This window comes from Leishmania braziliensis, chromosome 35 (genome assembly GCF_000002845.2).
Source record: "Leishmania braziliensis MHOM/BR/75/M2904 complete genome, chromosome 35".
In the NCBI taxonomy this organism is placed as follows: Eukaryota; Euglenozoa; class Kinetoplastea; order Trypanosomatida; family Trypanosomatidae; genus Leishmania; species Leishmania braziliensis.
The window spans coordinates 1,028,945-1,041,740 of record NC_009326.2 but is presented as its reverse complement, the minus strand read 5'-3'; the positions used below and the strand labels follow the sequence as shown (position 1 = coordinate 1,041,740).

Here is a 12,796-nt window from a genome sequence, read left to right as displayed (position 1 = left end):
GGGAAAAAAGAAAAAAAAAAAAAAACCCAAAAAAACAAAAAGAAACCACCAAAAAAAACCCCAAGGGGGAACTAAAAAAAGCACCGTTTTTAGGGGTTTACAAGAGGGGGGGGGGCCGGATTAACCCAGAGGGACGCGGACCCATTGGCCCCCGGGGGGGGTTCTTCCCGAAAAATCCCCCTTTGGGGAAAGCAGTTTTTTGCCGGGGATAACCAGGAAGGTTTTTTTTCTTCGAACACCTTCCTTTGGTTTCAAGGAATCTTGAACCGAAGGCGTAAGAGCGGGTTGTCAAGCCGTAACCATTTTTCGTTTTTTCAAAAAGGGGATGGGAAAGCCCCTGGGGCAAACCGGTGGGAAGGCCGCGGCACGTCATCCCTACAAAGCATTCAAAGGGGAACATCATGCGCTGCCCAGAGGCACCTGAAAACCCCTATTTTTTTCCGGGGCAGTACGTTGCCCCACGAGCCGATATGTAATTCCGCCGACCCAACAATGGTGCTTGTAAGTTGTCACAGAAAGGCAAGTACGAGCCAGACAAGCCGCTTGCGTTTATTTTGAAGGCCTACACAATTCCGTACTTCCCCGACATTGTGGACACAGCCATGCAACCAGCGCCGTGGGCTTTCCTTGGAAGTTGTGAGGCCTAATACGAGCGCAACGGCGGTTCCCAGTTGGGCGTGCGGCTTGCCAAATACGCCACTGCCGGAACCAAGAATTCCCTTTTCGACAACCCTGCTCCACAGAAGCTGGAAATGACGAAGGAGCTTCCGGCGCTGGAGGAGAAACGAGACGGAGGCCCAAATGCGAAGGTGGGGCCCCCCCCCCCCCCCACCCCGCCGGAAGGGAAACTAGCGCTTTCCGGGGCTCCTTCGCACGTCTCCCGCTTCCCGGAGCCAAACACGTAACATAACTCTCCCGTTCGGAGGAAGGGCCCTTCCGTTACGCCGTGTCTTTCCTCTCCCGATTATCTGTCGCTTTTTTTCTCTCGCCGTGTGTCGGGTTAAGGGGAGTACAGTGAAGCAAGGAAGAGGGGAGGGGCCGAGGGGGTGAGCGGGTTCACTCTGGTTGATGCAGTGCCATGTCCTCCTTGTTTGTTGGTGCTGGGGGTCTTCACTTACGCTGTTCCGCAATCACAGGGAACCCTACTAAGTTCTTTCATGCAAAAAAAAAAAGAAATCGCTGGTACAGCGTCGTCGTGCTACTAATCCCGCCGTGCTCGCCATCGTCGTCAAAACGCAGCCGCGCTACCGTCTGTGTACTCTCCTACGGCGCTGCTTTGTAGTTGAGCCTGCGGCAGACGCCTCTTCTTTCTCCTTTTCTTGCGAGGGCTGAGGCACGTGACGCTAGCGCATCCGACGTGCGGCCCGTTCATACGTATTGCTACTGTAGAAGAAAAACTCCAGTGCACTCACCCCTTCCCCTTCATCTTTTCCCCAGCAACATCAAGTGGCTGTCCTTCCGCACTCCATAGATTTATCTGTGTGTGTGTGTGTGTGTGTGTATATCCCAGCCACATTGCTGAGTGTTCTCGTTCTGTTCTACTGCGCAGCCTTCACATGCATGCAAAGTGCCGCTGTAGTATGGCAGAGGGGGTCGTCAATCCTTTCAGTGACCACTATTTCAAAGACTGCATCGTTTTTTCACAGCTAATTTCCGCCGCCCTCTGTGTTGTGTGACGCTGTGTCTTGGAGCAGGTGCAGTGCATCCCATGGAGCTGGGCAAACTCGTCACCGCGGAGTCTTGTGGGTGTATCTACTACTTTATCATCGATGACGTGCACCCCGATGAGCCGCACCACGATGAACTCAAGCACTACTACGTGGTCACCGCAGACTCTTCCAGTTTATCATATCGAGAGGCCTACGGCGTGCTCTGCCGTGCCCTGTGCAGCATAGACAATCGCACGTTTCTTCACCGGTGGCACTCTCTGTACGAGCAGATATTCGGCCCGACACCGTATGTGCAGTTTGTGGATGCAGTGCGAAACAGTCCACTGGTGTCCGTGGACAGCTTTGCTCCCCACGATAGAGTTTGCAGCAGCAATGGCAATGGTCACGCTGTCGCTACAAACCCGCTGCAGGTACCTTGTACGGTTGACCCCGGCAATCGAGGTTCCTCTGCTACCTCCATGTGCCCCACTAGCACCGTTGCAGTCTTTTCAAAGGAAGCGACAGCGCGGCGTGCTCTGTGTAAGATGGCAGGCATCTGGAAGGAGCAGCCAGATTGCCCAGAGCACGCGAGCGGGGCACACAGTTCTCATCAGCAGCACGGCTGTTGCACCCCTGTAGAGGCACTGTGCGCATCCCTTAAGGGTGAAGAAATCCATGACCATTCGGTGCCTCAGCAGCCGCTGATGACGGCAGAGACCACAGCCATCGAGTGTGCCCACCAAGGCAAGGAGTGCACCGGTCCTGCTGTCAAAGGCAGTGCACGTCAACCGCAACAAAGAGCAAGCGCGTTGCTCAACTTAGCCTCTCGCTGGAGGCCGGGTAAATCCTGCTCTGCAGTGGAAGCTCGACGTGCAGCGCACGAGCTTCAGCGCCAACTGCAGGAGGGGCGCGAGCGTCCCATGAAGTCAGAGCAGCACTGTCATCTCCGTTCAAGGGTGTTGGGCAAGGAACCAGGTACAAACAACGGAGAAAAGCAGACCACCGCCACCGCTGTCTCTACTTGTGCACCGAAACCCGCACTGCCAGAGCCACAGGAGCAGCTGAATGCAGTACAGGTTAACCTCTCCGAGGAGGAAGTGAGGCACTTGAAACAGCGCGAGGAACTTCTGGAGGAGAATGCGGAGCTCAAGAAGCAGCTGGAGCAGCTGCGTCGAGAGCAGAGTGCTCGCATTGAGCAGTTTCTGAAAGACAACGAATATGCCGTTAATCGTATGGAGAACGCGCTGCACAAACGCGAGGAAGAGGTGCGCGCCGTCTATAGTCGAGCGCTGCAAGAGCGTGATGTGCGTATAGCTCAGCTCTCGCAAGAGATCCTTTGCCACACCCATGACTCGCGCCAGCTGGCCTTGGCGCGAAGCGACGAGGAGCAGCTTCACGCCCAGCGCGCAGCGCACCTCGAAGACAAGGCGGTGCATCTTCGGGAGTGGAACGTATCCTTGCAACGGCAGCTGGCAGAGGCAACCGACGAGGTGCGACGACTGCGTCAGCGCCTCGAGGTAATGGAGACTGCCTCTCTGCGCGACACCAAAAGCTGTGCGTTCCCGTCGGGAGATGCGGTCAGAGAGCTGCCAGGAGTGTGCCTGACGTGTGGTGGCCTGCCTTGTGCACCGCCGAATCAGCTCGTGACGCAACTCTATCATACCCAGCAGCTGCTTCAGGAGTGCAGGGAAGAGAACCAAGTCAAGTCAAACGAGCTGATGCGAGCCGCTCAGCTGATAGATGCCTTGAAGGAGGGACTCGGCCGAGTCAAGATGGGCATTGGCGTAGATTTCGCCGCTAGTTTTGCGGCCACTAGGGTCCAGTGATTATCGCATACCTCTGGATAGCCTGCTCTCCCTGTGCTTGGCGTGCGTCGCATAGATGCTCATCCAGAGAAGGTTTCGACGCGTATCCGCATAAGAAAGGATATTACGCTTCAACCGAAGCTCACACCATAGATGGTGCGTAACACGCAGAGAAAGGCAGCGACCGCTGAGGATTCGCCGACTACATGGCGATCGCTTTTTTCTTTTTCGCCGCAGGTCACATCTCTTTCATCCTACCATGACGAACAGCGTAGGCTGATGCGTGGCTACAGCACACCGCTGAAGCTAAAACCAAGGCACACATCAGATGCAGGTGCTGCTGCGCGCTCACAACATTTTTTTCTTATTCGCGTACTGTGTTGGCAGTGCCGCGTGTTTGATCCATGCGGGGGGAGGGGCGTGGCTCTTAAAGGGATTTCTGTTGCGTGGCACAACGTATTGTGACTGGTGACCCTTGGGGGAGGTTTAGGTCCGCTTTGAAATCCCTTTGAGTCTCTGAAGCACGATATGGGTGAAAGCTGTGGTGTCCATGAGTTGGTGTATTGCCTCTTCTTCTGAAGTGCTGACAGTGATGCGAAGCAACAAGAAAATGAGGACATGCAGAGACTCCCATACACATACTTTGCCAAATAGAATGAAGAGCGAAGAGGAGTGCTTCTCGCTTCATCGCGTGTAGCCACGTTGTTATTGCACATCCTCCCACTCTTCATGGTGCTTCAGCTCTCTACCCGCTCACCTTCATTTTTCGGTTCTGTCGTCTTTTTTTTTTTGCTCCTGTTGTGTGCTGTAGAACACATCCCAATCAGTTCCTCACGCACACACGCACACACGCCCATACCCACACACACACGCTACTTCGTTATCGTATTTCTCGCAAGACCATCCGCATCTTTCTCCTTCTCTTTCACCTCTTTTTCGTGTTTAGCACCCAAAACGCTCGTCTCGCTTTCGCTTCATTCGTTTTTTTTTTCCCTCTAGCTCCGCCTTCTCCCAATTACTACTGTACTCCGCGGTCCACTAGCGTCCACGCACCCGATCCATTACACCTTAACGCTCCCTTCTGGTGTCAAGCGACCATGCCTGCCGAGAGTTACTCGGACGAGCGTCTTGACAGCACTCTCCAAACGTTGGCACCGATCTTCCGAGAGGAGTTCAAGGTTGAGAATGACGCGGATGTAGAGTGGCTACTCTTCACCTTCTCCCCTGGCCGCGTGAACCTGATTGGTGAGCATGTCGACTACATGGAGGGATGGACGTGCCCGGCGGCGGTCCTGGAAGGCACGCACATCCTTGTCGGGCGCGTGAAGCACTTCGAGAAGCACCCGAAGCCGAAGCTGCGCTTCTACGCGACGTACACGAAGGAGCACTTTAATATGGATCGCCTTGGTGGAGGCAAGCACAACAAGGCGTGGACAACTTTTGTGCGTGGTGCCGTGACGCTGCGCCTCAACCGCCTCGGCGTCGCCATCAATGACCCGTCCCTCAGCGGAGTATGCATGGTAGTGCACGGTACCCTTGCCATGGGAGCTGGCATGAGTGCGTCAGCTGCCTTCGGCGTCGCACTGATTCACGCTATTAACTCTGTCGTCACGAAGAACTACCAAGGCTGCCCCACCTCGAACGGCCGCCGCTATTCTATTTTGCCGACCATGCCCAAGCAAGAGCTGGTGGAGCTGGCCAAGGAGGCGCGCCTCATCGAGACGGAATACTGCGGTGTAAACGTCGGCATCATGGATCAGTTCATTTCTGCCCTAGCCGAGGCGGACAAGTTCATGTTCCTGGATTGCAAAGACCTCACCTTCGAGACGATCGACATGACGCCTCTGCTGGGCGACGGGGAGTACTCATGGATGCTGATTGACTCGATGGTCAAGCATGACCTACTCGGTGGCACCGCGCAGATGTACAACGCAGTCCGCAACGATCTCGAGAACTCGCAGAAGAAGATTGGCGAGCACCGCTACCGCGGCAAGCCGTACTCTTTCTCCATGATGGTGCGCAACCCCGATCAGTACGGCTTCGATGGTGACGTCGAGAAGTTCATGTCGGAGTTTAAGCCCCTCATGACGCCCGGAGAGTTCGAGCGCGGCACTTACCAAATCATGGAGCAGCTGCGCACGTTGGAGTTTCGAAAGGTGAATGACGCAACGTTATCGCTGTCACGTGAGGAGCGCGTCAAAAAAGCCGGCGCCATTTTGAACGCCGGGCACGCAGGGATGCGAGACTTACTGAAGGTCACCACTCCCGAGCTTGACTACCTCCAGGAGCTCATCAACGAGGACAAGGACGTCGCGGGTGGTCGTATGATGGGTGGTGGCTTTGGGGGCTGCATTATTCTGCTTCTCCGCAGTGGTACTGAGGACAGAGTCTTGGCACACGTTCGAGAAAAGTTCAAGGCTCGTTTCAATGTCGAGAACACCTGCTACAGGATGAAGCGCGCCGGCAGCGGCGGCTTCGTCGTTTCCCTAGAGGGAAAAAATCAGAACGCCGCTGGTAGCAAACTCTGAAGCACTCTTATCGTATTGTGGTGAGCTCTCTCTTCTCCCCTCCCCCTCCTCTTGCTCATGAGATGCCCGTCTGTGCATCTGCGCATGATTGGTCACCGCAGCAAAGGGCTCTATGATCGTCATCTTCTACTCCTTTTATTTTTTCTTTTTCAGACTGCTCGCACATCGCTAGCACTGATTGCAGTGAAAACGATTCAAGAGGCGTGACCGAAGGTGAAGGCGCCCGCATACACACGACGCGTCTGGCGGGAAACGAGGCAAATGCCGAAGCGCCGTTCGCTGCTTGCGCTCTGTCACGTGCGTTCTTATGTGTTTCTCTGTGTTGCTCTTTTCACTTTTGTTTTTTTTTTCTCATTCCTGAAAGGCGAAAAGGAAAAAAAAACGCTCATTTGTTTCTTCGCTTGTTTCCTTGTGTGTGCTTTGTCCCCCCTCGTGCTAGCTCTTGCCCAGTGCTCTGTTCTCCCTCCTCGTCGCCTTGACGCAGTGTTATTACTCTTACTGCGTCTCCCTGAAAGACGGGCAACGGCAATCGCCTTACTGGTTTCACAACACCTGTTGTAGCGACCTCGGGCTTCGCGCCCCGCTTCGAGGCGTGAAGGCAGATGCAGTTAAGGAAGCACTTTGTATGTGCGGGCTAGTGTGGGCCCTCGCTACGGCACAGCAGCCACTTGATCTGTTATCTGTTACTCTCGCACTTCCTTGAACCCAACGACAGCGCTGTGTGGGGTGCGTGATGCCGCGCCAAGCATCCATCGCATTTTTATGCTCTGAACAAAACGTACCGATGAAGAACCGTCAGAAACGAAAAAGGGGAGAGAAAAAAAAAACGATTCATTATTTTCGGTGTGTTTCTTTTTGTTGTTGTTGCGCTTATTCTGATGTTCAACCGCATTCCCTTGCTCATCTCCCTCGCCAGTTGACCATTTCCTCTGTGTGCCGGTATGTCTGACCTGCGCGTTCTCGTTCCTGTTCTTACAGATCCTCTTAGCGAAACACAACGGTCTCAGAAGACAGACGACAGAGTTTCCGGTGATGATGTGTGAGATGATCCCCCCGCCCCCTCTCGCTGCCTTGTTTCCAAGCACTTCTCTTGGGTAAAAAGTGGGCGACTCGGTTGAAGTGAAGGCAAGCAGTGGAGAAGAAAAGCACGTCGTTTGTGCGTGGGCACATGTACATCTGCGCGAAATGTTCTCTTTTTCTCGTGGTGGTGGTGGCCTGCCGCACCGTTGGGTGGGCTGTGTGTGCGTACCACCGACATCCATGTCCCTCACTCCTCACCCGATATTTATTCTTTTGCCGAGACTGTACCGTCAAGAGAGACGGAAGTCTCCCGCGCCATCCCACTGTAAAGCCCTTTAGCTCGTTTTTCGATTTTCCTTTTTTTTCTTCCGCAGATGTTGCTTCTTTCATGGCTCTCTTTGCCTTTCCTTGTCGCCGCCACAGCGCCTCATGCTATGCCCCCACTTGTCCTTTACGCAGCTGTTATGGCGGAACTCTTGAACAGTCTCGATGTAGCGGATTCTTCCAGCTTTTTTTTCTCTTTCGATTGATTAGGTTTTCTCGTGCGCGTTACGCATCTCGTATTGTGTGTATTGTGATGGGTAAAATGGTGGCAATTCGCTCGAATGTGTGTGTGCACCCTTCGTGCCGAATACGTTCGTCAGTGTTACTCTTTATTACATGGGAAACAGTGACTTGGCGGTGAAACCAAATCATGCAAGGATGCACCCCGGAAGGAGGATGCTCTTCATTAGGTAAGCTGCTGTACGTTGTGTTTCGCGCAGTAGACCTGGGCAGTGATGTGGCATGAAACGCCCGAGTAGCAGCGTGGCTAAAGAAAGGCTGCGACCAGTACATCCCTATGGGAAGTTGCTAGTCCGAAGGAGATGCGTCTTGGTACTCTTTTTCCTCTCCCTGTCCCTCTCACCATTCGTAGCCCGCACGTGGTACTTTATATTTGCTTGAATACTGCATTTCTGCCACCGCTGTCATGCTCGTGATTGGTGGCCTTGGTTCCCTCGCTCGCTCTCGCATGAGTGGCGGCCGATCAGAGCAGTCTGCAGCCATTACCCATCGGGTCACCTAAAGCAACCTGATGAATTCTCTTACCTTTATGCAGCCGCACACACAGAACTTAACGACGAAATACAGACCATTTGCATTTTTGCTGTAGCGAGATCCACTTGTCTTACTGCCGCATTCATCTTTTCTCGTCCCAACCTCATTGAATCACTTTCTTTTTGTGTGTATGTCTTCTGGCGTGCGTTGTTGTTATATCTTGCTGAGGTCTAACGGAAGGACTGTGTGCTAGTAAAGAGCCATCTGAATTCGTTTCCGGATCACCAAGTGAGGTTGACAAGCATATCGTCTTTTTACAGCCATACACGCAGGCGAGCTGTTGGTTGCCGACAAGCGTCCTTTTTGGGGAAGGGGGAAGGGGCGAAGGGAAACCTACTTAGAAAACAGAACATCATGCGCATAATCACTCTGCTCTGCTAGCTAGCGGAGTCTTTTCTGCTGTTCTTCTCTCACTCACACCTCCCCCACCCTGAGGGCGGCCTCACTCGTTCGTCTTTTCCTGGGATCTTAGCACGATGCCGGGAGAGACGGGCCCCACCGTGGCAGCAGCGTGACCTGGGACTCGCATTGGGGCATTTAAGGTGGAAGGTGCCGTGGCCGGCCTTCCTACGATGTTGCTCTCTCGTCTTGGCCATCGCCGCCGCTGGCGTCACACTACCTCTGGCGCTGTTTTCGCCGCTGTCGCGTCCGGGACTAGAGGCGCGGGAGGCGCGTGCGGAGAAAAGTGGACTGCGTGGGAGGAGGGACAGGACCAGCAGGTAGATGTTCTTCCTGTCGCTCCGTGGTATGGTCGCAGGGCGCTCTCTTCTGCTGACATACATCGTGTGTTCTGCGGAGCTCTAGCTGACCATCAACGACCTTCTCATGCTGTTGCATTTTATCGCCTATTGCACGAGCGTCAAAGTCTCCGTCGTCAGCTAGGTCTTGACGGTCGCGCCCCTTGCGATGTCTGTGAGTCAGGTGTGTTTTGCTACTCATGCCAGTGCGTCGACGATGTATGTATTATGTGCTGATTGTTAGGCTTAGTGGGGGGCGACGTGTGGGGCCTGGTGTTGACTGTGTTTCGAAGAATCACACTTCTAAGTGACAGGATTCGTGCTTGAAGACTACCTTCTGATGCTCTCTGTGTACATATCTCACGTCTCCGCCTCTCCCCTCCCCCCACCTACATCCATGAGGAGGACCTCAGGCAGCGCGCTCAATCTCGTAGGCACTATCACGAACACTGCTGTTAAGATTATTACCGCAGTGCTGTACGGCAGCCTCCTCGCCTGGCCTACGCGGTCCTTCCCGAGGTACTTGTCATGAAGCAGCATCCCACTCACGGCGAATGACGCCACGATCTCGGCCGAGCTAGCCATTACATTGCACGCGGACGTGCGCTGCGGCAGGAAGCTTGGCCCATATAGGACTGAAAGCAAGCGCTGTACAGACCCACCGCAGTCCTTGATCGATACAAGCCTACCGACTACTCTTACCTTCTAGTCGCAGTCGAGGAGCCATCTGAAGTAGAAGAGGCGAAGCAGTTTGCGACAGGAACTGCGCCACAGTACTCGCGAACAACCGAGCACTCCGTCGTCGTCCTCTCTGCTGGGACAAGACGTTGGAGTGGAACGGCTGGAGAAGCTTGGGCCCGCATTTTGTTGTTGTTCGTGTTTGGCGTTGCGTGTCGCTCCCTACGTAGCAGTTGTCTTTGCCGAGTGCAGTTCTGCACTGATGGGCGTGGTGCGCATCATACGGCTGTGAAAGGAGGGGAAGAGAGTGGTGGAGGAGGGTGTCGAGAACGGTACAGCGAGAAGCGCGCAAACCGTGATGTAGCACTGCGCTGCCTCCATTCAATACCGCTGCTCTTTTGCGTTCTCTTGTATGGCTTCATGCTTGCCTCCCTCCCCTGCTTTTCTCCGCGCCTCGCCAACGGAGTTGTTCCACTCCTCAACGCTGTTGATGTTAGTGTTAGCGCACACTTTTTTGCTCGCGTCCGCCCCGTCCCCCTGCCACCCCCCCTTTCCTATCCCGTTCCCTCTTGGTCTCCTTTCGTTATTTCTTTTTCCCCCTTGCTGCACCCTCTGCTGTGGCAGCAGCCTCTCTCTCTCTCGCTGTGGACACTGCGTTGATGACCCACCCACCCCCTGCACCAAGGAGAAGCACTCGCGGTACAAGTAAACACCTGCATGCACCGAAGCAAAACTGCGCCGTGAAACAAAGACGACCCCTCTGTTCTCTCAGCCCCTACCCCCCCCCCCCTCCCTCCCCCATTCGCCTGGAACCAGGTAGATCTACTACATACATTCGACTTGCGTTTCCCTCGACCTCCATCATTGTGGTTCTCGATGATGGACGAGAGCACGAAGAAGCAGTGGCACACGAAAACTCTGCAAATATACAAGAGGGAAATGAGCGCGTGTAAGTCAAAGGGAAAAAAAGATGCGCTTTGCGTCCTATAGTGTCCTTGTATGACACACCCTGCGTATGTGTGTGTGTGTGTATCATTTGGGTTCACACATTGCTACCACATTCTCTGAAGAAAAAAAAACGCACCCTCAACTGAATTTTCCTTTCCTCTTGCTGCTCAACTTTTTTTTTTTTCATGCGTTGCCTCCCCATTCCCTCACCTTTTCTTTTCCTCGTCACGTCCTACATGACAGTTGTTGGGCATCGTCCCCTCTCCTTCTTTGTTCTTTGCAGACGCACACACACACACACGGACAACAATCGCCCGAGGCACGTTGTGAAGGCAACCAGTGAACGAACCCTTACATTCATCCCCGTCAAGCGTGAAGCGCTTACGTTGTTATTGTACGTGCCATCGATCATTTTTTTCTCTCTCTCTCTGCATCCCTGCCTGCCCTCTTTGTCCGTACCTTCCTCCCTGTACGCCTACACACACGCGCGCGCATCCACAGGTCAATCGTCGAATGTTTCGCCTTGCGTGCAAGTCGTTGGCGCGGCGCACTGCCGTAGCACTCTCTAGCGCGACTGCCGCCTGCGCTGCACCGCCGAACCCGGTTACCCACCTCACCGATGATGAGAAGATGCTCGTGGAGACGGTACGTTCTTTTAGCCTGACGCACGTGGTCCCGAAGTCTCGCAAGATGGACGAGGAGGGCCAGATGGACCCTGCCGTGCTTAAGGAGGCCTTTGCCGCTGGTCTCATGGGCATTGAGACCCCCGCTGACCTTGACGGTGGCGGTATGAGCTTCTTCTGCAGCATTCTTGCCATCGAGGAGCTGGCGCGACACGACCCTGCCCTGTCGGTCACGGTGGACGTGCAGAACACACTGGTGAACAACATCTTCTTCAACTTCGCGAGCGATGCGCAGCGCAGGAAGTACCTGCCGAAGCTCGCCACAGACACGGTAGGGTGCTTCTGCCTCACCGAGGCGAGCAGCGGCAGCGATGCCTTTGCACTGAAAACGAGGGCAACGAAGAAGGGTTCAAAATGGATCATCAACGGCTCGAAACTGTTCATCACGAACGGCGGGTGGGCAGGTATCTACCTTGTCATGGCAACGGTTGACTCGTCGAAGGGATACAAGGGAATCACGTGCTTCGTAGTGGATTCGTCTGAAACACCAGGAGTCTCGGTGGTGCGGACGGAGGACAAGCTAGGTATTCGTGCTAGCTCGACAGCCGAGCTTCGATTTGAAAACGTCGAGGTGCCCGAGGAGAATGTCGTTGGAGAGGTCGGTAAGGGTTACAAGATTGCTATCAACATCCTCAATGAGGGACGTATCGGCATTGGCGCGCAGATGCTAGGAATTGCACAAGGTTCGCTGGACATCGTTATGCCTTACCTCTTCCAGCGCAAGCAGTTTGGGAAGGCCATCGGCGATTTTCAAGGTATGCAGATGCAGTACGCCGAGTGCGCAATGGAGTTACATGCTGCTCGGCTCATGGTCTACAATGCTTGCCGCAAGAAGCAGAATAATGAAACATTCATCCAGGACGCGGCGATGGCTAAGTACTTCGCCTCCGTGGTGGCGGAGAAGACGGCCAGCCGCGCGGTGGAATGGGCGGGTGGCATCGGTTTCATGAAGGACTTTGGTCTGGAGCGCTTCTACCGTGACGCCAAGATCGGTGCCATCTACGAGGGCACCTCCATCATTCAGCTGCAGACGATTGCCAAAATGATCAAAGCGCAGTACGACAACTCCTCATCCCCCTCTGGGGTGTCACACTGAGGATACACTCTCACCGTCCGCAGTCTGCCAACTGAACAGTGTAGGCCTATGTCTGCTCGGTGGTGAACGGAGAAGGGCACTGTACTGTACGCTCAACTCGCACCACCTCCTCTCCATTGACAGCAACCTGTTTTGCCTTTTGGTTTCCTTTCCAGAGGACGTTCTCCCTAATGCCGCGGCACACCTCGGTGCGTGGCATCGGGGCCCAGTACTCCCGCGCTCTGGGAAAGGCCAGGCAGCCCCTGCTCTCGCGCTCTCTCTCTCTCTCGCTGCCCGTGCCGGGGCCATGTACCTCCGCTGCAGGGAAGGCCAGGGAGATCGAGCGCTACGGATGTCGGCGGCCAGGCCCTGGATGGCGTTGCGTCGGCGCGGCATTTGACAGCGAGCACGCTTGTGCCGATGCATACGACGGGCGACGTGTCAGGATTCCTCGAAGGTGCCTTGCCCGGTCCTCGCTGACCACTGGCGTGCGGCGCCGGCGCGCCCCGCCGAGGCGGGTGCCCCACGTGGCGACATGCGAGGCGAGGACCTGGGTGGACCTTAAGGCTGGGGCC

At 54.8% G+C, this 12,796-nt stretch overlaps 3 protein-coding genes across 3 annotated transcripts; all 3 read left to right on the top strand.

Moving 5' to 3' along the window:
- Nucleotides 1-1,708: 1,708 nt before the first annotated feature.
- On the top strand, nucleotides 1,709-3,475 carry LBRM_34_2650 (conserved hypothetical protein; the record flags this gene model as incomplete). Its single annotated transcript, XM_003723184.1, has 1 exon — nucleotides 1,709-3,475. The coding sequence occupies one exon, from the start codon at nucleotides 1,709-1,711 to the stop codon at nucleotides 3,473-3,475; it is 1,767 nt and encodes a 588-aa protein (XP_003723232.1).
- Nucleotides 3,476-4,551: 1,076 nt separating this feature from the next.
- Nucleotides 4,552-5,982, top strand: LBRM_34_2640 (galactokinase-like protein; the record flags this gene model as incomplete). Its single annotated transcript, XM_001568321.1, has 1 exon — nucleotides 4,552-5,982. The coding sequence occupies one exon, from the start codon at nucleotides 4,552-4,554 to the stop codon at nucleotides 5,980-5,982; it is 1,431 nt and encodes a 476-aa protein (XP_001568371.1).
- Nucleotides 5,983-10,976: 4,994 nt separating this feature from the next.
- On the top strand, nucleotides 10,977-12,242 carry LBRM_34_2630 (putative acyl-CoA dehydrogenase; the record flags this gene model as incomplete). Its single annotated transcript, XM_001568320.1, has 1 exon — nucleotides 10,977-12,242. One exon carries the CDS (start codon nucleotides 10,977-10,979, stop codon nucleotides 12,240-12,242), a length of 1,266 nt encoding a protein of 421 aa, XP_001568370.1.
- Nucleotides 12,243-12,796: the final 554 nt, after the last annotated feature.